At 44.7% G+C, this 27,312-nt stretch overlaps 1 protein-coding gene across 19 annotated transcripts in view; it reads left to right on the top strand.

Annotated features, from left to right (window-relative positions):
* Nucleotides 1-27,312, top strand: part of GOLGA1 (golgin A1) — a 62,661-nt gene that overhangs the window by 22,052 nt on the left and 13,297 nt on the right. For 10 of the 19 annotated variants that reach the window (XR_008504458.1, XM_054500074.2, XM_054500078.1 and 7 more), the window contains 5 exons: nt 7,303-7,428; nt 10,856-10,951; nt 17,562-17,657; nt 18,643-18,792; nt 19,479-19,574. Coding sequence is in view for 18 of the 19 variants with exons in the window: in XM_054500074.2 (XP_054356049.1) it covers nt 7,303-7,428; nt 10,856-10,951; nt 17,562-17,657; nt 18,643-18,792; nt 19,479-19,574 (564 nt within the window). In the remaining variant the exon portion in view is untranslated. The remainder of the gene's footprint in view (nt 1-7,302; nt 7,429-10,855; nt 10,952-17,561; nt 17,658-18,642; nt 18,793-19,478; nt 19,575-27,312) is intronic. The other 9 variants (XM_063650316.1, XM_063650312.1, XM_063650311.1 and 6 more) reach the window with 3 other exon arrangements.

The raw sequence follows: 27,312 nt of genomic DNA, 5'->3' as shown, positions 1-27,312 counted from the left end.
AATCACAAGAAAAGAGATGCTCAAACAAGAAGTCTCAAGTAAATGAACTAGATTTTTCTTTTTTCTTTCTTTTTTTTGAGACACGGTCTTGCTCTTTCACCCAGGCTGGAGTGCAGTGATGTCAACGGCTCACTGCAGCCTCAGCCTCCCAGGCTGAAGTGATCCTTCCACCTCAGCCTCCCAAGTAGCTGGGACTACAGACACACACCACTACAACAGGCTAATTTTTTTATTATTATTATTATCTGTAGAGATGGAGTTTCACTATGTTGCCCAGGCTGGTCTCGAACTCCTGGGCTCAAGCAATCCACCCACCTCAGCCTCCCAAAGTGCTGGGATTACAGAGGTGAACCACCACACTCAGCCCTAGATTTTTCAAATACAAAAGATATGCCATAGGGGAAGTACATTCCAGCCCAGGAGTCAAGGAAATCTTCCTAGAGGAACTGGAATGTCAAGGATCAGGAGGACAGCACGAGGCAGAAAAGGCAGAAGGTCAGAGAGTACATTTGGGGTCATGGAAGAAGGGGGACAATAGATACACAACTTTGGTTTTTGTATTGTTTTGTTTTTTTCTGAGACAGGGTCTCACTTTGTCACCTAGGCTGGAGTGCAATGGCGTGATCTTGGCTCACTGCAACCTCCACCTCCTGGGCTCAAGCAATCCTCCCACCTCAGCCTCCTGAACAGCAGGGACTACAGGCACCAACCGGGCTAAGTTTTGTATTTTTAGTAGAGACAGGATTTCACCATGTTGGCCAGGCTGGTCTTGAACTCCTGGCATCAAGTGATCTGCCCACCTCAGCCCTCAAAGTGCTGGGATTACAGGCACCTGGCCACAACTTTGATAGTCAAGGGACCCTTTGATGTCAATTAGAACCATCTGTTGTTTTTATAATTGGAAAAATGGGGCTCAGGGAAGTCCAGACTGTGGTCACAGTAAGTTTCTTCATTCATTCTAAAAATATTAGTTGAGCCTTACTATGTGCTGGGCTCTGTGCTGGGTGTTCATAATATTATGGTGAGCAAAATAGATACAGTTCTTGCCTTTGTGGTGCTTATAGTCTAGAAGGGAAGTCAGACATTAATCAGTAATCACATATATAATTACTAACAGTGATGAGTGTTCTGAAAGAAAACTGTGAGATGTTGTGAGATCCTATTAAAAGATATCAGATCAGGGCTGGGCTTGGTGGCTTATGCCTGTAATCCCAGCACTTTGGGAGGCTGAGGCAGGTGGATCACCTGAGGTTGGGAGTTCAAGACCAGCTTGACCAACATGGAGAAACCCTGTCTCTACTAAAAATACAAAATTAGCTGGGCATGGTGGCACACGCCTGTAATCCCAGCTACTTGGGAGGCTGAGGCAGGAGAATCGCTTGAACCCAGGAGGCGGAGGTTGCAGTGAGCCAAGATCGCACCGTTGCACTCCAGCCTGGGCAATAAGAATGAAACTCCATCTCAAAAAAAAAAAAAAAATAGATCAGATCCAGTTGGAGCTGTAGAATACTTAAGGAAGTAACACTTGATACAGTGCTCAGACTGGAGAGAAAGGGATGATGGGAGAGAATTTCAAGCAGGGAACAGCATGAACAAAAACTCTGAGGCAAATAAAAGGATTAGCACATTCAAGGAACTAGAAGAAAGCCAGTGACATACAGAATAAGAGAGAATAACAGATGACTCTGGCTGTTAGGAGACTGAGAGGGTCTTCCACTTAGGAAGCTTTTGCAGTTGTTCGACCGTAAGATGATGGAGGCTTTGACAAGTGTGGTGGTGAAGATAATAATGAGTAGACAAATGTAAGAACTATTGAAGAGATTGACAGACTTACTAATGTAATAGATATGGGAGGAGAGGAAGAGAAAAGTCTGTATTTTTATGGGTGATTTATGGGCTTCTGGCTTGGGCAAAAGAAGGGCTGGTATTGTGTGAAGATTGTAAATTTGGAATTTTTTTTTCTTGTCTTTATTGAGTATATATAAAAACATATTTATAAAACATGAGTATGATAGAAAGTATAATAAGGCAATGAGCCCTCTGAGCTATCCCTCAGGTTAAGAAAAATAACAGTGTGTTTATCTTTGAGGTTCCCTCTGTGCCCTTCACTATTCCATCCCATTCCTTTTTCCTTTGGAAATAAGTACTATCTGGAGATTGCTTCATTGTCTACTTTGCTTTCTAATGTTGTCAGTTTTATCCCTAAACAATATCTTCTTTAGTTTCCCATGCTTGTTAATGTTATATAAATGAAATCATTCTGTAGGTATTTTTCTAAACTTACTTTTTGTGCTCAACATTGCGCTCCTGAAAAACATTCATATGATACCTGGAGCTATAATTTATTTTTTCTCAATTATATAGTAATATAGTAGGGACATATCAAAATTTTAATTTTTGTCAATGGTGGTATTTTTTGTGTGTGTGTGTGTGTGTGTGTGTCAGGGTCTCACTCTGTCACCCAGGCTGGAGTGCAATGGTGCAATCATGGCTCACTGCAGCCTCAAATTCCTGGGCGTAAGTGATCCTCCCACTTCAGCCTCCCATATATCTGGGACTACAGGCTTACAGTACCACACCTGGCTAATTAAAAAAAAATTTTTTTTAGAGATAAGGTCTCACTATGTTGCCCAGGCTAGTTTTGAATTCCAGGACACAAGCAATCCTCCTGCCTCAGCCTCCCAAAGTCCTGGGATTACAGGCATGAGCCACTTTGCCTGGCTTGTGAAGATTTTTAATTACTGAATAGATTTTCTTAATGGTAATTCTAAGTTTATATATTTCTTCCTAAGTTTTGTTAATTTATATTTTTCTACATAATTGTTCATTTGCTATAAGTTTAATGTTTTGGCATTGTATTTCTTATATTCTTTTTTTAGTTGCTCCCGTATCTTCATTCATAGTAGTATTTATGCATTTTCTATTTTTTTGTAGTTTATTCTTACCAGATGTCTGTCAGTTTGGAAACAAAATTTTACTTTAATTCTTTTCATTTTGTTTTTATTTAACCCACAATGTTCAGAATTACACATTTTTTACTCTACTAGATAGCAGTTCCTCAACTGTAGCCATTATCTTTCGACTTCCCAATTTATGTTCTTCCTAACCTGTATTGTACTTAACATAATATTTTCATGGAATTCACCTTACTTTTTTTTTTTTACTTAAATTAGTTTATTTATTTATTTATTTATTTATTTATTTATTTATTTAGAGACACAGTCTCGCTCTGTTGCCCAGGCTGGAGTACAGTGGTGTGATCTTGGCTCACTGCAGCCTCCACCTCGCAGGTTCAAGTGATTCTCCTGCCTCAGCATCCCGAGTAGCTGGGACTATAGGCACGTGCCACCATGCCCAGCTAATTTTTGTATTTTTAGAAGAGACAGGGTTTCACCATATTGGTCAGGCTGGTCTTGAACTCCTGACCTCTTGATCTGCCTGCCTCAGCCTCCCAAAGTGCTGGGATTACACACGTGAGCCACCACACCCTGCCATTTATTTTATTTTATCTATCTATTTATTTATTTATTTATTTTTGAGACAGTTTTGCTCTTGATGCCCAGGCTGGAGTGCATTGGCGCGATCTTGGCTCACCGCAACCTCAACCTTTTTTGTTTTCAATTTTTTTACTTTTGTAGAGAAAAGATCTCCCTGTGTTACCTGGGCTGGTTTTGATCTCCTGGCTTTAAGCAAGCCTCCTGCCTCGGCCTCTCACAGTGCTGGGATTACAAACATAAGCCGCTGGTCTCGGCACAATAAATACATTCATAATGAAGGAAAAAAAGGCATGTTGGGAGAACCGAAAGGATAGACAAGTGGTTAGCGCTTAGAAAGGAAGTGGAAACGGTGCTAGATGAGGCTGGGAAGGTATGCAGGGCCGGCCAGTTGTGTAGACTAAATAGTGAACATGAAATTCCATAAATAATCATTAGTGAATATTTAACAAGAATAGCTGAGCATTTACCCTAAGCTCAGTATTCAAGTGCTTTACAGATAGGGACTCATTGAGTCCTCACAACTACCCTTTGGTTAGACAGTGTTTTCCTATTTTACAGGTGATAGTAATGAGTATCTGACATCAAAGGCTAAATGATTTGTCAAGACCGTACAGCTGGAGTCAATGACAGAGCCAGGATTCAGACTCATGTCTGTCTGAATCAAGTGACCACCACCCAGATTTGATGCAGTCCATATTCTGGGACTATAACTGTGAGGCCCAGACTCAGGAGGGAGTAGGTGAAGAGGGTGATCATTAGGAAAGGGGCAGGTTTGATGTCAGGGAGTATGGCTTGGTAGCTGTTCCCGTAGTCCACATGAGGTGTAGAGGGCCTGAAGTAAATCAGCCAGCCTGGAGAAGGAGGTTGTATATCAATATGTTGCACAAGAGGCATAAGTGGAACTTGGCCACTGATTCTTTTTCTGTCCCTAACTTTGCCTAACACAGTGACCTGTGTAAGATGTGTTGTTTTGGTTTTAACTGGAAAGGGTCATCTATACCTCTTGAATTCAGATTGATGTGTAGGGGAACAAATGCAGACTTTGGATCCAGAAGACCTGGATTTAAATCCTTAATCTATCGCTAATAGGTATGTGCCTTTGGGCTAGTCCCTAAGCTTCAGTTTCCTTGTAAATGGATGTGGTAAAGAGCATTTGTAAGGACTAGACATAATAGGAAGTGCTTGCAGCATTCCCTTGACCCTATATGTCTGTCTTTACGCTATTACCACACTGTCTTGATCATTGTCACTTTAGAGTTGAAATCAGGTAATGTTCTCCAACTCTTACATCAACAGTTATTCTTTTTCTTTCCTTTTTTTTTTTCTTTGAGACGGAGTGTCGCTCCTCGCTCAGGCTGGAGTGCAGTGGCGCAATCTCGGCTCACTGCAAGCTCCACCTCCCAGGTTCATGCCATTCTCCCGCCTCAGCCTCCTGAGTAGCTGGGACTACAGGCGCCTGCCACCATGCCCGGCTAATTTTGTTTTTGTATTTTTAGTAGAGATGGGGTTTCACCATGTTAGCCAGGATGGTGTCGATCTCCTGACCTCGTGATCCGCCCACCTCAGCCTCCCAAAGTGCTGGGATTACAGGCGTGAGCCACCGCGCCCGGCCTACAGTTATTCTTTTTCAAGATTGCTGCTGCAATCTTGTTATAGCTGCTGCTGCTATATTACAGTTATAACTATTGCTAGTATTAACATTATTAATAAGAGACCCATAAAGATGGGTTAACATGGCCAAAACTGGCTTTTTTTTTCCTGTCACACTCGCTCTCTTTCCTGTGTTATCCACCTTGCATAATGTTACCATTTGCCCAGGTGTCTGAGCCACAGACCTGAGAGTTGTGTTCAGCTGTTCTTTCCTCCTCACCCAGCTTCTAGCCTTGCAGGACTTGTTTGTTACCTCTTTGTATGTGCTGCCCTTTATGCAGAATGATTGTTCCTCTTCCACCCTCTTTCACCTGGACTTGCCTATTCAGGAGGCCTGATCTGATTCTCCCAGTTAATCCCTCTTGCATCTGATATCTCATAGCACCATGTGTGTCCCTCTGTTGAAGCACAATTGTATTGTTTTGTAATTAGTTGTGTGTCTGTCTCCACCACCAGCCTCCATGCTGGAATTATGTTGATTGTATCCTCAGAAAACAACAGATAGAGTTGAGGCTTGATGAAAGTTTATTGAACTGTGGAGTCATAAATCTAGTCTTCAGACTTCCCCTCCACTATCTCTGTTGTCCACCTGTGAGAATTCAGAATGGCAAATACTTCTTCCCAAAACCATACACCCTGGTTGCTGCATCTTATCCTGATGAGAGATTGGCCAAGTTACAACTGAACATGAAAGTTTATGGCTTGAGATGGAGCAATGGAAGTGTAAGATAAGGGAATTTGAGGGAACAGAGTATATGTAAACAGGTACAAGTCTTCACAGTGAGATTTTGTTGCCATACAACCTTTTCTGGGGAAGAATGGGCATCCTCAGTGGGGATGTAAGAACTCATGTATTCAAAGCTTCCTGGATCCTCTGCTTTGACATTGAGCAGTGATATGGTTAGGCTCTGTGTCTCATCTCAAATTGTAATGCCCACATGCCAAGGGAGGGACCTGGTGGGAGGTGATCGGATCATGGAGGCAGATTTCTCCTTTGCTGTTCTTGTGATAGTGAGTGAGTTCTCATGAGAGCTGATGGTTTTACAGTATGGCACTTCCCCCCTTGCTCGCTTGCTCTATCCTGCCACCGTGTAAGATGTACCTTGCTTCCCCTTCTCCTTCTGCCATGCTTGTAAGTTTCCTGAGGCCTCCCAGCCATGTGGAACTGTGAGTCAATTAAATCTGTTTCCTTTATAAATTACTCAGTCTCAGGTATTCTTTATAGCAGTATGAGAATGGACTAATAAAAGCAGCAGTTGAAGATTAGTAGCAGTAAAAAGAACCAAGTTAGTCCCAACCTGTTGCTACCACCACTACCATCATAGCTAAAGAGATAGACTGGCCGGGCACGGTGGCTCATGCCTGTAATCCTAGCACTTTGGGAGGCCGAGGCTGGTGGATCACGAGGTCAGGAGATCGAGACCATCCTGGCTAACATGGTGAAACCCCGTCTCTACTAAAAATACAAAAAATTAGCCAGGTGTGGTGGTGGGCGCCTGTAGTCCCAGCTACTTGGGAGGCTGAGGCAGGAGAATGGCGTAAACCCGGGAGGTGGAGGTTGCAGTGAGCCAAGATTGTGCCACTGTACTCCAGCCTAGGTGACAGAGTGACACTGTGTCTCAAAAAACAAAAAAAAATAGATTGAAATAAAACGGGCAGCTGTTGGTCTAGAGCCAAGGTGTGAGAGGCATGGCAGCTCTGCTGTGGGCCCTGTGCTGTGAGCCAGGTGAATCTCATCATTTCAGAAGTTCTCTCTTTAGCCTTAAAGCCACTACATCAGCACTGTTACTGCTTTATCCAGCCCCTCAGCTTTCAGGAGCATTGTTCCATAGGTCATTGCAGGCTGGGTGCTTCTTGGTAGGATTAGTTCTGCTGCCTCTACCAGGTAGGTAATGCCTTTGTTCCAGACTGTCAGTTGTTTAATTGGGAAGAGTGTTTGCTTCTTTCTGCACTAGGTCTGAGCTGGATCCCTGAGTTTTGCCAGGTTCTAATCTTGCATTTTCTGTATCCCATTTTCATGGAAGATCTCTTAGCTGTTTGTTCTTCTAGGATACAGTTGAGGACAGAATTGCAGGAAAATGTGATGGCCAAGAGAAAGCAGGAAGGAAGGAAGAGAGGGCTTCTAGTATAAAGTGATCTCTGCTTTCACCTGCAGGTCACTGCTGGAACTCGAGAGAAAGAAGACATTATCACACATTTGCACGAGAAGGTCACATCCTTGGAGAAGAGACTAGAGCAGAACTTATCAGGAGAAGAACACGTGCAAGAACTCCTGAAAGAGGTAACTTCTGTTCTCTTTGGGCTGGCTGGTGTTGGAAAGGCAGGGTTGATTCTGGTGACTTCACAAATCCTAGAGTTTCAGAGCTGTAGGGCCAGCAAACAGCATGGTAACAAAAGAAGTGTCTCCAACTTTGGCTTGTCCTGCTTACATCAGAAAGAGCCTTATGTCCCCTGTGGGTGACATGCTTTTCTCAGGGAAAGGGAGAGTTGTATTCAGAGATATATACAAACGGATAGCATCTCATCACCAATAAACCACACCTAGTGATTTCTGCCACTTGAGCTGCCTTGTCTTTCTGCAATGCCCTCTTCCCCACCATTTTGTACTCTGCAGTGGCCAAGGAAAATAGCTACATCTGCCCCTTGGCAAAAGCAACAATTACCTTGGGCAGCATTCTCTCCTTCCCGAGGGAGGCTGTTGTGCAGACTGGCCTCTTCCCCAGTGGTGCAAGTGAACTTTCTCATCAGGCTGAGCTCATTGTCTGCACACATTCTGCTCTTTCCTCTCTTTCTGTTCCAGTGATTGGCCACACCGTGACAAAGTTGACAAAGCTGAGGTCATGGGGCTCCTCCTAGATTAGACCCTCCCTTTCTTTCTTCAGTCAGTTTCAACTAAATACCTCCATCTCCACTGCCACTGGTTGTACTTCAGGGTTTCCAGCAAATCTAGCCTAGTCTATGTTAGAAGTCTCCAGATTGGCCTACCCAGCATAGTCTCTCTTCCTTCACTCTCTAACACAGTCTTCCGTGCTCACTGCCAAACTGATCCTCCTACTCAGCACTGGTGACCATATCACTCTCTTAAACATCTTCTACAATTCCCTTCAACAGTCTACAGTAAGTGTAATGTGGGTTCTAGGGAGTAAATTGATTTCTAGAATCAGATTGTCCATGTTTGTATTTTGCCTCTTCTACTTACCAGCTGTGACTTGGAGCAGCAGTTCCCAACCCTTTTGGCACCAGGGACTGGTTTCGTGGAAGACACTTTTTTCCACAGATGGGGTCGGGTGGGGGCGGGTGAGGGGGTGGTTTCAGAATAAAACTGTTCCACCTCAGATCATCATCGTCCCTAGATTGTCATAAGGAGTGTGCAACCTGGATCCCTCACTTACGCAGTTCACAATAGGGTTCATGCTCCTATGAAAATCTAACACCACCACTGATCTGACTGGAGGCAGATCTTAGGCGGTAGTGCTTACTCATTGCTCACCTCCTGCTGTGCGGCCTGGTTCCTAGCAGGCCACAAGGTCTGTGGCCCAAGGGTTGGGGACCCCTGACTTAGAGCAAGTAATTTAATCTCTTTGTGTTTGCTTCCTTCCCAATAAAATTGGTTTTATTATACTATTAAACTCAGAATTGTTGTTAGGGTTAAATAAGTTACAATACGTGAAGTGCTTAGAATGATAACCGGAACATAGTAGGGTCTCAATATATGTCAGCTGTTAACATGATCAATATTATTATTGTGCCATTATCATTATTATGAAGTTTAATGTGCATAGAAATTATTTGGGAAGTTTGTTTAAAGTATATATCTCTAGGCCAGGCGTGGTGGCTCACGCCTGTAATCCCAGCACTTTAGGTAGCCGAGGCGGGCAGATCACCTGAGGTCAGGAGTTCAAGACCAGCCTGGCCAACATGGCAAAACCCCACCTCTATTAAAAATACAAAAATTAGGCCAGGCGCGGTGGCTTATGCCTATAATCCCAGCACTTTGGGAGGCCGAGGCGGGCGGATCACGAGGTCAGGAGATCGAGACCATCCTGGCCAACATGGTGAAAGCCCGTCTCTACTAAAAATACAAAAATTAGCTGGGCGTGGTGGCACATGCCTGTAGTCCCAAGCGACTCGGGAGGCTGAGGCAGGAGAATTGCTTGAACCTGGGAGGTTGCTGTGAGCTGAGATCATGCCATTGCACTACTGCCTGGTGACAGAGTGAGAGACTCCGTCTCAAAAAAAAAAAAAATTAGCTGGGCATGGTGGCGGGTGCCTGTAATTCCAGCTACTCAGGAGGCTGAAGCAAGAGAATCACTTGAACCCAGGAGGTGGAGGTTGCAGTGAGCCAAGATCGCACCACTACTTTCCAGCCTGAGCGACAAGAGCAAAATTCCATCTCAAAAATAATAAATAAGTAAATAAAGTATATATCTCTGGCCCTGCCCTCAGAAATTCTGATTTCTTTAGGCTTGGAGCAAGGCCTCAAATCTGTACAACTAGCTGAGATTAACAACTATCTCAGTAACAGCTATCTCAGCTAAATCTACATTTTCTTTTCTTTTTTTTTTTGAGACGGAGTCTCACTGTGTTGCCCAGGCTAGAGTGCAGTGGTGTGATATTGGCTCACTGCAACCTCCGCTTCCTGGGTTCAAGTGATTTTCCTGCCTCAGCCTCCCGAGTAGCTGGGACTACAGGTGCACGCCACCACACCCGGCTAATTTTTTTGTATTTTTAGTAGAGACAGGGCTTCACCATGTTGGTCAGGCTGGTCTCGAACTCCTGACCTTGTGATCTGCCCACCTTGGCTTCCCAAAGTGCTGGGATTACAGGTATGAGCCACCACTCCCAGCCCCATTTTTTTTTTTTTTTTAAGACAGAGTCTCACTCTGTCACCCAGGCTGGAGTTCAGTGGTGCAATCTCTGCTCACTGCAACCTCCGCTTCCTGGGTTCAAGTAATTCTCCTGCCTCAACCTCCCGAGTAGCTGGGATTACAGGTACCCACCACCACATCCAGCTAGTTTTTAAAATATTTTTAGTAGAGATGGGATTTCACCACGTTAGCCAGGCTGGTCTCATGAACTCCTGACCTAAAGTGATCTGCCCGCCTCAGCCTCCCAAAGTGCTGGGATTACAGATGTGAGCCACCGCACCCGGCCTAGAATTTCTACTTTAAAAAATGTTGCTTACAGAATCAAGTTCTAACTCCTTTTTGCAACATTCAAAAGCTTCTCATGAGCTGGCCCTTTTGCCTATCTTTCTAGTCTTGTTTTTTGACCTAAACCTATCATCATTTTGGCTTCTGAGGAGTTGTAGTTCTCTCAACGTAGCAGGCTGTTCACATTGCCGTTGGTCATCCCCCTGCCTGGGAGGCTCCCTGAACCCTAACCACCTTGTGAGTTCTAAAGCCGCCTACCTGCCCTGTGGCAGGGAGTATCTCCCACCCTGTGCTTCTTCCTCTTTGTGGACACTTACTGTACTCTATTGTGTAATTTTTTTATTGGTCTTTTGTTCCAGCCTCAAGGTCAAGGGACTATTTCAAATTTATCTGTGTACTTTATGATATGTGAATTATATCTCAATTAGCTGAATTTTTAAAAATGTATTCGTGTCTCTTGTGCCTAGCACAAATCACAGTATGTTGTAGATAATCTGTAAATACTTATTCAGTTGAGGAATGACAGTCTTCTTTTACTCTTCTTCCAACTTACAGAAAACACTTGCTGAGCAGAATTTGGAGGATACCAGACAACAGCTCTTGGCAGCCAGAAGCAGCCAGGCTAAGGCCATTAACACCCTGGAGACTCGGGTACTGACCTTACTCCTGGTGTTCCCTAAGTTTGGGTGGTAACCTGGCTGAATGGCAACATGGTGTGACTGAGAATCTTCTTGGTCAGAGTTTTTTCACTGGAAGGGATTATTTTTGGATCTTACCTATACAGGGATGAGTTAGTCATTTTATTCATCCTTGTCACATTACTATGATTGAGTTATATGTTTATTTATACCCTTTTATCCCCATTGGCCTCCCTCCCATAGGATACCATTCCATTGTGGTTCATATAGATGCTCTTTTTATTGGGTTGCCTTAAAATATGTAGCACTGGATTTTTAATTTCTGTAAATGATGCAGCTATGGGCATGTTTTCTCTATTACTTTTAGCTACCTCAACTTCTCTCTGCACCCACTTCATTGTACTTTGTAGTTATCTACGTGGTAGACATCCAGATTGCTTCCTTCTTCGTGCCACCTCAGATCATGCATAAAAACTAGAGACTAAGTACTATAGGAGAAGATTGTTCCCAGCAAGCCTGCACTTGGCTCTCCTCCTCCAGCATGCATGAGCGTTCCTATATATGCCTTTCTGACTTTTCCAGCATTGGCATTTCCAAGCCTTTACAATTTTTGCCAGTTTACTGAGTGTGGAGTGGTATTTCATTGCTTTAATTTGCATTGCTATGGTTATTAATGAGTTTGGCCTTGTCTTCATGTGCCTGTTAATTCCTGGGGGTTTCTGCTTTTGGAATTGCCCATTCATATCCTTTTCTTATTTTCTTTGGGGGTTTCAGTGTTTTCTTATTTGGTTTGTAGGATTTCATTGTATATTCTTGTTCCTAATGCTTTATCAGTTTCAGTCCTGAGTCATTCTGTTAACTTTGTCCATGTACTCTTTGTTGAATAGACATTCTTAAGTTCAGTGTTATCAGATTCATCACTTTTTTGCTGTGGAGTTTGAAGTTCCATTTAGAAAATCTATTCCTGCTCCTAAGTCACAGAGATCTACTGTTTTTTCCCTGTTAGCTTTATAATTTTTCCTTCACATAATAGATCTCTAAGTCACGTACAAACTGTCTTTCTGTATGGTCTTAGGTAGGGATCTAAATATGGAGAAATTCTGCATATTTCTCAAAATCATTTACTAAACAGTCTGTCCTTTCTGAATTGATTTCTCTTGCTAACTTTATCACATATTGTTTCCGTCTGCACATGGGTTTGTCTCTGCGTTCTCTGTCCATTGGTCTGATTGTTACTCTTGTGTAAACACTACAATGTTTTTATTACTATAGTGATATCTGTACTATATCTCAACACCCAATAAGACAAATTCTTTTTTTTTTTAAAGGTTGACTCTAACTATTTATGGGCCTTTAAAGTTTTTAAGTTTTTGAGTTTCTGAAAAATTCAACTTGAATTTTTATTGGGATTGCATTAAATGTATAGGCTAATTGGGAAGAATTGTCCATTTTATAGTATTAGTTATTCCTTCTAAGAATGTAAATAGATTCCATTTATTCAGATTATTTTCTGTGTGTTTTATTAAAATTACATTTTTCTCAATAGATGTCTTATTTTCTTGCCTAAGTTGTTAATTCCTAGAAACTTTAGAGCTTGTGTTGATACTGTGATGGTATCTTTTTTTCTTTTGAGACAGAGTTTTGCTCTTGTCACCCAGGCTGGAGTGCGATGGCACAATCTCGGCTCACTGCAACCTCCACCTCCCGGGTTCAAGCGATTCTCCTGCTTCAGCCTCTGGGATTACAGGTGTCCAGCATCACGCCCAGCTAATTTTTTTGTATTTTTAGTAGAGACAGGGTTTCATCATGTTGGCCAGGCTGGTCTCAAACTCCTGACCTCAGATGATCCACCCGCCTTGGCCTCCCAAAGTGCTGGGATTATAGGCGTGAGCCACCGCGCCCGGCCTGTGATGGTATCTTATTTTTAATCTTTTTTTTTTTTTTTGAGATGGAGTCTCGCTCTGTCGCCCAGGCTGGAGTGCAGTGGCACTGTCTTGGCTCACTGCAGCCTCTGCCTCCTGGGTTCCAGCGATTCTTCTGCCTCAGCCTCCCAAGTAGCTGGGATTATAGGCACATGCCACCACGCTAAGCTAATTTTTGTATATTTAGTAGAGACAGGGTTTCACCATGTTGAGGCTGGTCTCGAACTCCTGACCTTAGGTGATCCGCCTGCCTTGCCTCCCAAAGTGCTAGGATTATAGGCATGAACCACTGCGCCCGGCCCTTGTTTGTTTGTTTTTTGGAGACACAGTCTCGCTCTATCCCCCAGGCTAGAGTGCAATAGTGCCATCTCGGCTCCCTGCAACCTCCGCCTCCCAGGTTCAAACAATTCTTCTGTGTCAGCCTCCTGAGTAGCTGGGATTACAGGCACATGCCACCACGCCCGAATAATTTTTGTATTTTTAGTAGAGACGGGGTTTTGCCATTTTGGCCAGGCTGGTCTCGAACTCCTGACCTCAGCCTCGGCCTCCCAAAGTGCTGGAATTATAGGCACGAGCCACCACACCCAAACTTTATTTTTTTTTATTTTATTTTTTTTTCTTTTATTATTATTATTATTATTATTATACTTTAGGTTTTATGGTACATGTGCGCAATGTGCAGGTAAGTTACATATGTATACATGTGCCATGCTGGTGCGCTGCACCCACCAACTCGTCATCTAGCATTAGGTATATCTCCCAATGCTATCCCTCCCCCCTCCCCCCACCCCACAACAGTCCCCAGAGTGTGATGTTCCCCTTCCTGTGTCCATGTGTTCTCATTGTTCAATTCCCACCTATGAGTGAGAATATGCGGTGCCAAACTTTATTTTTAATCATATTTATAATTGGTTATTTCTGGTTATTCTAGAGAACCGCCATTTTTTTAAGTTGATCTTGGATATCACACCCCTGCTGAACTTTCTTACTCTACTACTGTGTGATTTTTTTTGTCGTTTTTCTTAGGTAGATAATCATATCATCTATGAAAAATGACAACTTTATCTTACTCCTTCCAGTCTTCCCACCTCTTATTCCATTTTCTGTTCATATAGCATTGAAGGACCTCTAGACTGAGTGAAGCAATAAAAGGGTTAGTGGGAATCTTTGTTTTGTTCCCAGTCTTAAAGGAAATATGCTTGAAGTTTCATTATTTGGTATAACATTTGTAGGTTTTTAGTATGTATGTATGTATTTATTTATTTATTTGAGTCAGAGTCTCACTCTCATCCAGGCTGGAGTACAGTGGCATGATCTCGGCTCACTGCAACTTCCGCTTCCCGGGTTCAAACAATTCTCCTGCCTCACCCACCCAAGTAGCTGGGTTAAAAGGTGCCTGCCTCCACGCCTGGCTAATTTTTATATTTTTCGTAGAGACGGGGTTTCACTGTGTTGGCCAGGCTGGTCTCGAACTCCTGACCTCAAGTGATCCACCCACCTCAGCCTCCCAAAGTACTGGGAATACAGCACCATTTATTTATTTATTTATTTATTTATTTATTTATTTATATTTTATTTTATTTTATTATTTTTTTTTTTTTTGAAATGGAGTCCCGCTGTATCACCCAAGCTGGAGTGTAGTGTCCTGATCTCAGCCTACCACAACCTCCGCCTCCCAGGCTCAAGCAATTCTCCTGCCTTAGCCTCCCGAAGAGCTGGAATTATGGGTGTGCACCGCCACACCTGGCTCATTTTTTTGTATTTTTTAAATTTAATTTAATTTTATTTTATTTTATTCATTTATTTTTATTTTATTTTATTTTGTTTTTTTTGAGACAGAGTCTGGCTCTGTAGCCCAGGCTGGAGTCCAGTGGTGCGATCTTGGCTCACTGCTATCTCTGCCTCCCGTGTCCTGGTTCAAGCAATTCTCCAGCCTCAGCCTCCCAAGTAGCTGGGATTACAGGCATGTGACCATGCCCAGCTAATTTGTGTATTTTCAGTAGAGACAAGGTTTCACCATGTTGGCTCCTGACCTCGTGATCCACCTGCCTCAGCATCCCAAAGTGGTGGGATTACAGGCGTGAGCCACCGCGCCCAGCCTTTTTGTATTTTTAGTGGAGATGGGGTTTCACCACGTTGGCCAGGCTGGTCTCAAACTCCTGACCTCAAGTGATCTGCCCACCTCAGCTTCCCAAAGTGCTGGGATTACAGATGTGAGTAACCGTGCTGGCCAATTTGTTTAATTTCCTGAATTGAATATTTATCTCATTTTTAAAATCTTTCTTATTTCCTGATAAATACATTTTAAACTATATTTTTCTGAAAAGACTTTTATTATAATTTCAGTTCTGTTTCTGAATATCCTTTTTGATCAGTGTACATTGTTGTACAACCATCACCACCATCCATCTCCAAAACTTTTTCATCTTTCCAAACAGAAACTCTATACTTGTTAAACAGTAACTCCCCAATTCCTCCTACCCCAGTCTGGGAACCACCATTCTATTTTCTGTCTCTTTGAGTTTGGATACTCTAGATAACCTCCTATCGGTGGAATCATACAATGTTTGTCCTTTTATGTCTGGCTTATTTGACTTAGTATATACGTCTTCAGTGTTCATCTATGTTGTAGCATATGTCAGACTTTCATTCCTTTTTTTTTTTTATAGAATTTTTTTTTTCTTTTTAAGAATTTTTTTGAGATGGAGTCTTGTTCCATCATCAGGCTGGAGTGCAGTGGCACAATCTCGGCTCACTGCAACCTCCACCTCCTAGGTTCAAGCAATTCCCCTACCTCAGCCTCCCGAGTAGCTGGGACTACAGGCGCACGCCTACAGGCACACGCCACCACGCCCGGCTAATTTTTTGCATTTTAGTAGGGATGGGGTTTCACCATGTTGACCAGGATGGTCTTAATCTCCTGATCTCGTGATCTGCCCACCTTGGCCTCCCAAAGTGCTGGGATTACAGTTGTGAGGCACCGTGCCTGGCCTATTCTTTTTTAAGACTGAATAATATTCCATTATATGTATAGACCACATTTTGTTTCTCCATTCATTCATTGATGAACACTTGAATTCCATTTGTCTTTTTATTTATTTGTTTTTTTTTTTTTTTGGTCTTTTTCTCCCCTTTTTGTGGAGAACAGGGTCTCCCTATGTTGCCCAGGCAGGTCTCCAATTCCTGGGCTCAAGCTATGCCTTTGTTTCCCTAAGTGCTTGGCTTGCAGGCACGAGTCCCCACTCTGTAAGCCCAGCACTTAGGGAGGCAAAGGCATAGCTTTTTTTTTTTTAGACAAAATCTCTCTCTGTTGCCCAGGCTGGAGTGCAGTGGTGCGATCTTGGCTCACTGCAACCCCCACCCTGCAGGTTTAAGCAATTTTTGTGCCTAAGCCTTCTGAGTAGCTGGGACTACACATATAGACCACCATGCCTTGTATTTTTAGTAGAGATGGGGTTTTGCCATGTTGGCCAGGCTGGTATCAAACTCCTGGCCTCAAGTGATCCACCCGTCTTGGCCTTCCAAAATGCTGGGATTACAGGCATGAGCCACCGCACCCAACCCACACCCAGCTTTTGATGGACATTTGAGTTGTTTCTATCGTTTGGCTGTTGTGAATAATGCTACCATGAACGTTCCTGTACAAGGTTTTTGTGTGGACTTAGTGTTTTCATTTCTCTTCAGTATATACCTAGGAATAAAATTGCAGGGTGATATGGTAACTTTTTCTTTAATCTCTTGAAGATCTGAATCTGTCTTGAACTTGGCTTCTAAATTGAGACTTAGGTATTTTCTGATGTCAGGAGTGTAAAACAACGTCTTAGTTTTGGTGCTACCACCAGTAAAATTTGCAGTCATGAGCTAGTAACAATCCTGTTCTTCTCTGTGGACTAGTAGCCCCTTTCTCATGGGATTGTTTCAGTTAAATCTAAGGTGTGAATGTATGTGAGAAGCCTAGGCCTTAAAAACGTCCTCTCCTTGGCTGGGCGCGGTGGCTCATGCCTGTAATCCCAGCACTTTGGGAGGCCGAGGCAGGTGGATCACGAGGTCAGGAGATCGAGACCATTCTGGCTAACACAGTGAAACCCCGTCTCTACTAAAAATACAAAAAATTAGCTGGGCATGGTGGCGGGCGCCTGTAGTCCCAGCTACACGGAAGGCTGAGGCAGGAGAATGGCGTGAACCCAGGAGGCGGAGCTTGCAGTGAGCGGAGATCACGCCACTGCACTCCAGCCTGGGCGGCACAGCGAGACTCTGTCTCAAAAAAAAAAAAAAATACTGTGTGAAGATGTTAATTGCTGCATTCTTTTAGATGGGAAAAACAGAAAGCCTACAAGTAGCCAGCACAGTAGGCAAATGGGTCAGTAAATTACAAAACACTCTTGAGGAAATAATAATCTGAGGTCTAAAGATTACATGGAGACAGAAGGACATTTAAGAGTAGGGAAAAGATACAAAGTTTTACATTGTCCTATTAAAACTTTATATAAAGCTATAAACAAAAGTCATTAAAAGAGAGTTTAAGAAAATACATTAGAATGCTAGTGTTTTATAATGGTGGACTTATGCGGTATCTTTTTTCTCAGGTTACATTTTTCTATAATGTACCTGTTTTATTTAAATCGCTTTGCATTTTAAAGCCATTTGTTACCACTCTTCAGCTTCTTGTGAACAGAAAGAATGCTTCTGCTTCTCTCTCAGGTGAGAGAACTGGAGCAGACCTTGCAGGCCTCTGAGGAGCAGCTCCAGCAGAGCAAGGGCATCGTGGCTGCCCAGGAAGCTCAGATACAGGAGCTCGTAAGTGCTTATTGGAGCTGCTGCATTCCAAGCCCTTAATGCTTTCTCTCCAGGCGTTTGCGATGCTCCAAACTCATTGCCAACTTCGGCAATGGTGCCTGGACCTGCCCATAGATACAGTTCTTGTGCTGGATGTGAGCAGGCCAGCAGCAGGGGGTGGAGGGAGTCAGGACCTACTGGTGGGCCTGAGTTACCTGGGAGGTGCACCAGCAGCTCCTTTCCACCTTACATCCCACTTTCTGGTCCAGCCTGGTCCTGGGGCTGTCAGAGGTGGCAGCTCCACTAGGAGTCAAGCCTCAACTTGCAATCAGGGGCAGGGAGAACAAGCCCAGACTCTAGGGAGAGGATGGCAAGGGCTTGGCCTGTCATCATAGGCCAGGCATGGTGTGGAGTTAGAAGATAGGGAAATCAAACCAGCCAGCGTGTATTTCATATTCGCCATGTCCCAGGCACTGTGCTCAGTGCTATGCACGTGTTTTCGTTTAGTCCTTGCAGGAGACCTGAGAATTATGCACTGTCATCCTCATCCTGTAGATGAGGCAAGCTCAGAAAGATTGGCTCAGTAGCCCACAGGCTCGCAGCCAGTAAATGGCAGAACCCACATCTTTCTCATGTCAAAGCCCTGTTCTTCATTACTGTATTATACTGCCTCCCCGGTATAATTTCTCCCCAGGGAAAGCCACAGCCACTGAGGCAACACTGAGTAGTGTGAAGGAGGCCTGTGTCTAAGGGCTGGCTGGTGCCCAGAGCTGTCCCCACACACCTTGAGGATGGAGTGATGACATCAAGACTCCATCTTCTGGACAGGCCAGGGTCCAGGAGCAACAGGCAGAGCCTGCAGGGGGGACCTCAGCAACGCCAGGGGGGACGGGGTCAGGAGAGAGTTGTTTCTGTTGGATACTCATCTTTTCACCTAGGGCCAGACTAAGATCCCCCACTGGAAACCATTGTCACCCTGACTGACCGTCCTCTGGTCTCCGCGCAGGCTGCTGCCAACCAGGAAAGCAGCCGTGTGCAGCAGCAGGCCCTTGCTCTGGAGCAGCAGTTCTTGGAGCGCACCCAGGCGCTAGAAGCCCAGATCGTGGCCCTGAAGAGAGCGCGGGCAGCTGACCAGACCGCCGCAGAGCAAGGGATGGTGAGTGAAGAGCTGAGAGAGGGTGGGCCCAGGAGCACCAGGGTCCCGCACAGCGAAGTCAGCCTCGTGCTTGACAGTGCGGCACCGCCTCTGCACTAGGAAACCACTTTAGAAGGCAGCTTTTTTTTAATTTGAGACAGGGTCTCACTCTGTCACCCAGGCTGGAGTACAGTGGCATGATTACAGCTGACTGCAGCCTCGACCTCTCAGACTCAAGTGATCCTGCCACCTCAGCCTCCCAAGTAGCTGGCACTACAGGCGTGCACCACCACAGCCAGCTAATTTTTTAATTTTTTGGAGAGACAAAGTCTCGCTATGTTGCCCAGGCTGGTCTTGAACGCCTAGTCTCAAGGGATCTGCCCACCTCAGCCTCCCAAAGTGCTGGAATTATAGGCATGAGCCACCGCACCCAGCCAAGAGCAGTTCTTATCTTTCCAGAGACACCTGCTCATGAGACTGGATGTAAAAAGGCTGCTTTTTATAAAACTCAAAACAGATGGGTTTTCTTTTTCCTTGGAGTTTCCACAGAGACTTCCTACTTTCTGACCAGTCCCCTCTGCTTCTTCCCATTGGCTTTTAAAATGTATATTGTTCCTCCCTATGCCTTCTTCCTGGTGCACGCTCCCTGCGCAGGGAAATATGGTGGTGAAGACTGTTCTTTTATCTATGTTCTTCTGAACTGGCAGAGACAACTGGAGCAAGAAAATGCAGCCCTTAAAGAAAGCAGGAATGAATATGAACGTTCTTTACAAAGTCACCAATTTGAACTAAAGAAGCTGAAGGTATTTATCTAATTGAATCAGAGTTCCATAAAAGTGTTCATGTTTTCTACATGTGTATTTACAATGCCCCACTTCTCATACTTACAGTACAGGAGGAGTAGAATTAGCATTTGTTCAATAGTTCTGTTAGGCATCGGCCAGAAATTGCCACTTCATTAAGTTCTCTCAGGGATCCAGGACAGTAGGAAGAATTACGTTCATTTGGCAGTTAATGTCATTGAGGTTCCGAGGGTAAACCATTTGTGCAAGTTGCATAGTTGGTTAGAGGTGGTGCTGGTCTGACTTCACCCTACCACACAAGCCAGCCCTTCCTCTGTGGTATCAACAGCTGCTTGAAAGTCATGCTGTCAAAACACTGCTCTTGCTGATATTTCCAGGGGGACCTTAAAGCAAGGCCTTAAAAGATGATAAGGACCTTTGTTTTGCTTGTTTATATCAGGGACCATGTACAGAAATGAAGAAACAATCTGCTGGATTGTTATACTTTCTCTTCTGCAACCTTGGAGCTTTAATCAGATGATGCCTCTTTCATTCCTAAACATAACTGGATAAAAAGGAGGAAAGATTCTGTCACTTTCTTATATGCCCCAGACTCCCCTGGCCCCTTTCAAAGCACCTTGGATAATGGGACATTGTAGTACTTGCCCAGCTTGGTCATGACTCAAAGATCTTATTGATCCTTTGGCAGCAATCTTCTCTGAGAGTGTCCATAGATGAATGCCTGCACCTAGTAAGCTTCCAGTAATCAGATCTGATGAGTGACATAGGTACTAATGCAGTAGCATTGCATCGTGAGAAGCATGGACTTTGGAGTCAGATTTTTTTTTTCATGCATTCCTTCGATAAACATTTGAGTATCTGTAAGTGCCAGGCAGCACTGTAAGTGCTGGGATGTATTAAATAGCAATGAGCCAGTGCGGTGGCTCACGCCTGTAATCCCAGCACTTTGAGAGGCCAAGGTGGGTGGATCACCTGAGGTCAGAAGTTCGAGACCAGCCTGGCCAACATGTTAAAACCCCATCTCTACTAAGAATTCAACAATTAGTCGGGTGTGGTGGCGTGCGCCTATAATCCCAATTGAAAGGCTGAGGCGGGAGATTCACTTGAACCTGGGAGGTGGAGGCTGCAGTGAGCCAAGATCATGCCACTGCACTCCAGCCTGGGTGACAGAGCAAGACTCCATCCCAAAAAGTAAATAAATAAAATAAATAGCAGTGGAAAAATAGGTAAAGTTCCTTTCTCGTGGAGTTTGTAACTAGAGATGGTAACCAAGTTACAAATTAACGATAAATGCTATGAAGAAAATAGAGCAGGGCAAGGACAGCCAATGGGGAGGTGGGGGGAGGAGAGGTCTCTTTTCCATATGGAGTTAGGGAAGGCTTTGATGCTGGCAGAAGGGCCTGCAATGTGAATATTTGAAGAGGAATATTCTAGACAGAAGAAATAACAAATATAAAGGCTCTGAGGCAGGAAAAAGCCTAGTCTGTTCAAAGAATAGCACAGAGGCCAGTGTGGCTGCAGCCAGTGGCTGGGGAGAGCATGGCTGGTGGTGAGGGGGGACACAGGCATTAAAAAGAATCATGGGAAGCCCTGGCAGGTCTTTTTTTTTTTTTTTTTTTTTTTTTTTGAGACAGGGTCTTGCTCAATTGCCCAGGCTGGAGTGCAGTGGTGTGATCACAGCTCACTGCAGCCTCAACTTCCCAGGCTCAAGCAATCCTCCTACCTCAGCCTCATGAATAACTAGGACTACAGGTGTGCAAAATTTATTAATTTTTCTTTTGTAGAGACAGGGTCTTGCTATGTTAACCAGGCTGATTTTAAACTCCTGTGCTCAAGCGATCCACTCGCCTTGGCCTCCCAAAGTGCTGGGATTACAGGAATGAGCCACCGCTCCTAACCAGCTATGGCAGGTCTTAAGCAGATAAGTGATGTGAGAAGTTTTGTTTTAAAAGAATTTCTCTGGCTGCCTGTGAAGAATGTTTGGTAAGGGAGGCATGAGCAGAAGCAGAAGACTGTTTAGGAGACTTTAGGAATCTAGGCCAGAAGTGACTAGCACATTAGTGGTGGACTTGGGAAGAAGTATTCAGATCAGGATTTATTTTAGAGATAGAGCTGTTTTGTTTGCTTTTTGTTTTTTGTATATGAGACGGAGTCTCACTTTGTCGCCCAGGCTGGTGTGTAGTGGAACGATCTCGGCCTACTGTTACCTCGACCTCCTGGGTTCAAGCAATTCTCATGCCCCAACTCCCAAGTAGCTGGGACTACAGGCACGTGCCACCATGCCTGGCTAATTTTTGTATTTTTGGTAGAGTCAGGGTTTCACCATATTGGCCAGGCTGGTCTCGAACTCCTGACCTCAAGTGATTCACCTGCCTTGGCCTCCCAAAGTGCTGGGATTACAGGCGTGAGCCACCATGCCCTGCCTGAGATGGAGCTTTTAGGACTTAGGAATGAGAGAAAAATAGAAATTGTAGATGACACCTAGGTTTAGTTTGTATAACTCAGAGTTTCTCCACCTCAGCGCTATTGACGTTTGAGGCCGGATGGTTCTCTGTTGTAGAGGTTCTCTGTTGTGGAGGTTCTCTGTTGTGGATGGTTCTCTGTTGTGGAGGGTCTCTGTTGTGGGTGGTTCTCTGTTGTGGGTGGTTCTCTGTTGTGGGTGGTTCTCTGTTGTGGAGGGTCTCTGTTGTGGATGGTTCTCTGTTGTGGAGGGTCTCTGTTGTGGATGGTTCTCTGTTGTGGATGGTTCTCTGTTGTGGAGGGTCTCTGTTGTGGGTGGTTCTCTGTTGTGGGTGGTTCTCTGTTATGGAGGGTCTCTGTTGTGGGTGGTTCTCTGTTGTGGGTGGTTCTCTGTTATGGAGGGTCTCTGTTGTGGGTGGTTCTCTGTTGTGGGTGGTTCTCTGTTATGGAGGTTCTCTGTTGTGGAGGGTTTCTGTTGTGGAGGGTTCTCTGTTGTGGGTGGTTCTCTGTTGTGGGTGGTTCTCTGTTATGGAGGGTCTCTGTTGTGGAGGGTCTCTGTTGTGGGTGGTTCTCTGTTGTGGGTGGTTCTCTGTTGTGGATGGTTCTCTGTTATGGAGGGTCTCTGTTGTGGGTGGTTCTCTGTTGTGGATGGTTCTCTGTTGTGGAGGATCTCTGTTGTGGAGGGTCTCTGTTGTGGAGGGTTCTCTGTTATGGATGGCTCTCTGTTGTGGATGGTTCTCTGTTGTGGGTGGTTCTCTGTTGTAGAGGGTTCTCTGTTATGGAGGGTCTCTGTTGTGGATCGTTCTCTGTTGTGGAGGGTCTCTGTTGTGGAGGCTCTCTGTTGTGGAGGCTCTCTGTTGTAGAGGTTCTCTGTTGTGGATGGGTCTCTGTTGTGGATGGTTCTCTGTTGTGGGTGGTTCTCTGTTTTGGGTGGTTCTCTGTTGTGGGTGGTTCTCTGTTGTGGAGGGTTCTCTGTTATGGAGGGTCTCTGTTGTGGATGGTTCTCTGTTGTGGGTGGTTCTCTGTTGTGGAGAGTCTCTGTTGTGGATGGTTCTCTGTTGTGGAGGGTCTCTGTTGTGGAGATTCTCTGTTGTGGAGGGTCTCTGTTGTGGAGGTTCTCTGTTGTGGAGGGTCTCTCTTGTGGATGGTTCTCTGTTGTGGAGGGTCTCTCTTGTGGATGGTTCTCTGTTGTGGATGGGTCTCTGTTGTGGAGGGTCTCTATTGTGGATAGGTCTCTGTTGTGGAGGGTCTCTGTTGTGGAGGGTCTGTGTTGTGGATGGTTCTCTGTTGTGGAGTGTCCTCTGTTGTGGAGGATCTCTGTTGTGGATGGTTATCTGTTGTGGGTGGTTCTCTGTTGTGGATGGGTCTCTGTTGTGGGTGGTTCTCTGTTGGTGGTTCTCTGTTATGGATGGTTCTCTGTTGTGGAGGGTTCTCTGTTGTGGAGGGTCTCTGTTGTGGATGGTTCTCTGTTGTGGAGGGTCTCTGTTGTGGAGATTCTCTGTTGTGGATGGTTCTCTGTTGTGGAGGTTCTCTGTTGTGGGTGGTTCTCTGTTGTGGAGGGTCTCTGTTGTGTGTGGTTCTCTGTTGTGGATGGTTCTCTGTTATGGAGGGTCTCTGTTGTGGAGGATCTCTGTTGTGGGTGGTTCTCTGTTGTGGATGGGTCTCTGTTGTGGGTGGTTCTCTGTTGTGGGTCGCTCTCTGTTATGGATGGTTCTCTGTTGGTGGTTCTCTGTTGTGGATGATTCTCTGTTGTGGATGGTTCTCTGTTGTGGAGGGTCTCTGTTGTGGATGGTTCTCTGTTGTGGAGGGTCTCTGTTGTGGATGGTTCTCTGTTGTGGATGGTTCTCTGTTGTGGAGGGTCTCTGTTGTGGATGGTTCTCTGTTGTGGAGGGTCTCTGTTGTGGATGGTTCTCTGTTGTGGAGGGTCTCTGTTGTGGATGGTTCTCTGTTGTGGAGGGTCTCTGTTGTGGATGGTTCTCTGTTGTGGAGGGTCTCTGTTGTGGATGGGTCTCTGTTGTGGATGGGTCTCTGTTGTGGAGGTTCTCTGTTGTGGAAGTTCTTTGTTGTATTTGCTGCAAATATGCATGATAAGCTGCTTAGGAGCATCTACCCACTAGGTGTCAGTAGCAGCCCCACTTAGGACAACCACAGTGTCTCCAGACATTGCCAAATGTCTCGTGGGGGCAAAAGCACTGCTGGCAGAGAACCACTGGGGTAACTGAATGAATAGGGTATGTACCATTCACTGAGATGGGGGTCCTGGGAGGTATGTCAAGAGTGGATTCCATTTTAGGCATGTTGAACTTCAGAGGCCTACCCAACAGGCATATCTAGTAGTCTGTAGGCTGACAAATCTGGAAATCAGAGCATATTCTGAGTAGATATATAAATTAGGAAGCCTGTGTGCCTATAGTTCCAGCTGCTTGGGAGCCCAGGAGGCGGAGGTTGCAGTGTGCAAGGTCGTACCACTGTACTCCAGCCTGGATGACAGAGCAAGAACCTATTTCAAACACACACACACACACACACACACACACACACACACACACACACACACTTTAAATTAGGAAACCATCAATCAGCATAGCTCATAGGCAAAATTACAGCCAAATGGCTATCAATGAGTGCAGATAGAAAAGAGGCCAAAATGAAGGCCAGGGCCACACCTGCAGGCACAGGCTCAGAACAAAAGGAGGGGCCAACAGAGAAGACGCCAAAGGAGCCGCAGGTAGGGTAGCAGTAAAGGCAGGTGCATGTGGGGCTCTGGAAGTACAGGGCAGAAAGTGCTACAAGGACTGAGTAGTGAACTCTGTCATATGCTGCCAACTGGTCAAGAAAGGAGACAAAGAGCTGACCATTAGATTTGGCAAGACTGAGTTTGTTGGCAACACTGGGAAGAATAGTCACCATAGAGTCATAGGGGATATGGTTGACGAGAGCAGGTTAAAATGAGACTAGAGAGATGCTTCCACTTGCATTAAAGGCAGACTAGGTAATTCAGACCAGCTCACCTGAAGACTCCCAGAAAAACTGGCCAAAATAAGAGAACATCTGCTTGTAGGAGCCTACAGGACAGTGAGGAGTGGCCCATCCTGCCCAGGGTGGGAGTCCAGCATGCAAAGCAGCTTTTGCCATGGTGGTATCTGCTGATCCTGAAGAGGCTGGAAGTTTATCTAAATTTTTCATAGTTTCTCAGAGTTAGGGGAATAAAATTTGGAGTTTAAATTTGATTAAAGCTTGGATCCAGCCTGGGAGATCCTGAAAGCTTTGGTTAGGCACACCACAGGACTACACGCTAGGAGTAAGCTTGAACGGGAAGTAACCAGCACCCCATCCACACCCCGCCCCCAGCTTTGATTGCACTAACTGAAGGACACAGGGTGGCCCAGGAAAAGCCCATTAGCTAATTTTGGATTAAAATAATCCCAGGTTATTAGTGCTCCTAGGTGACTAGAAAAAACAAAATCAAAGATAGGTAAACAAAAATACAAAACAACACAAACAAAATAAACAGACTCACAAGGGCTCAGATATCATATGCTTACTATGTTTAGGGAGATAAAAGACAAAATTTAAAATTTCAGCAAGATGTGGAATAGTTCTGTTATTTTATTATAGTTATAATAAAAGCAGTTTTAAAAAAGGAATCAAATAGAATTTTAGACCTGAAAAATAGAATAACTGAAATTAATACAATCAATTACAAAAGGACAGGAGGAAGCTTTCTGGGGGCTGGGTATTTTTACTATTTTTATTAGGGTGATGGTTTCATCACAGTTCATCAAGGCATACACCTGTAGTCCCAGCTACTCAGGAGACTGGGGCAGGATGCTCTCTTGAGCCTAGGAGGTCGAGGCTGCAGTGAGCTATCATCACAAACTGGACTCCAGCCTGGGTGATAGAGCAAGAACCCATTTCCAAAAACATAAAAATTTAAATGTAAATATATAGAAAACTCTTATATGTTTACATTTAAGAAATACACTTTCTTTTTTTTTGAGACGGAATTTCTCTCTTGTTGCCCAGGCTGGAGTGCAATGGCACGATCTCGGCTCACTGCAACCTCTGCCTCCTGGGTTCAAGCGATTCTCCTGCCTCAGCCTCCTGAGTAGCTGGGATCACAGGCATGCGCCACCACACCAGGCTAATTTTGTGTTTTCAGTAGAGATGGGGTTTCTCCATGTTGGTCAGGCTGGTCTCGAACTCTCAACCTCAGGTGATCTGCCCACTTTTGCCTCCCAAAGTGCTGGGATTACAGGCGTGAGCCACCATGCTCGGCCTGAAATACACTTTCAAATAACCCATAGGTCAAAGAAAAAAATCACAATGGAAATTTTAAAATATTTTGAAATAAAGCTGGGCGCAGTGGCTCACACAGTGAGCTGAGATTGTGCCATTGCACTCCAGCCTGGGTGACAAGAGCAAAACTCCGTCTCAAAAAAAATAATTATAATATTTTGAAATAAATGATTCATAGTAAATACTATGGATCAAAATTGGTCGAGTATAACTAAGCAGTTCATGGAAGGAAATTTCGGTCTCAGTGGCATCTCTTAGGAAGAAAGCCTGAAAATTGAGCCATGTATGCATCTCAAAAAGTCAGAAGAAGGCACAAATCAAACACAAGGAAGAAATAACAAATATAGGCACACAAATTAATGAAATAGAAAATAAAACGGGCCCAGCGCGGTGGCTCACCCCTGTAATCCCAGCACTTTGGGAGGCCAAAGCAGATGGATCACATGAGGTCAGGAATTCAAGATCAGCCTGACCAACATGGTGAAAGTCCTTCTGTACTAAAAATACAAAAATTAACTGGGCATAGTGGCGCTTGCCTGTAATCCCAGCTACCTGGGAGGCAGAGGCAGGAGAATCGTTTGAACCCGGGAGTCAGAGGTTGCAGTGAGCCGAGATCACACCATTGCACTCCAGCCTGGGCAACAAAAGCGAAACTCTGTCTCAGGGAGGGAGGGAGGCTGGGCGCAGTGGCTCACACCTGTAATCCCAGCACTTTGGGAGGCCGAGGCGGGTAGATCACCTAAGGTCAGGAGTTTGAGACCAGCCTGGCCAACATGGAGAAACCTGGTCTCTACTAAAAATACAAAAATTAGCCAGGCGTGGTGGCACATGCCTGTAGTCCCAGCTACTCGGGAGGGTGAGGGAGGAGAATCGTTTGAACCCAGGAGGCAGAGGTTGCAGTGGGCTGAGATTGAGCCATTGCACTCTAGCCTGGGCAACAGAGAGAAGCTCCGTCTCAAAAAAGAAAGAAAAAAAAAAC

The sequence above is a fragment of the Pongo pygmaeus genome, chromosome 13 (assembly GCF_028885625.2).
Source record: "Pongo pygmaeus isolate AG05252 chromosome 13, NHGRI_mPonPyg2-v2.0_pri, whole genome shotgun sequence".
Classification (NCBI taxonomy): Eukaryota; Metazoa; Chordata; class Mammalia; order Primates; family Hominidae; genus Pongo; species Pongo pygmaeus.
Note: the sequence above shows the minus strand (reverse complement) of the source record. Positions and strands in the feature narration are given on the sequence as shown.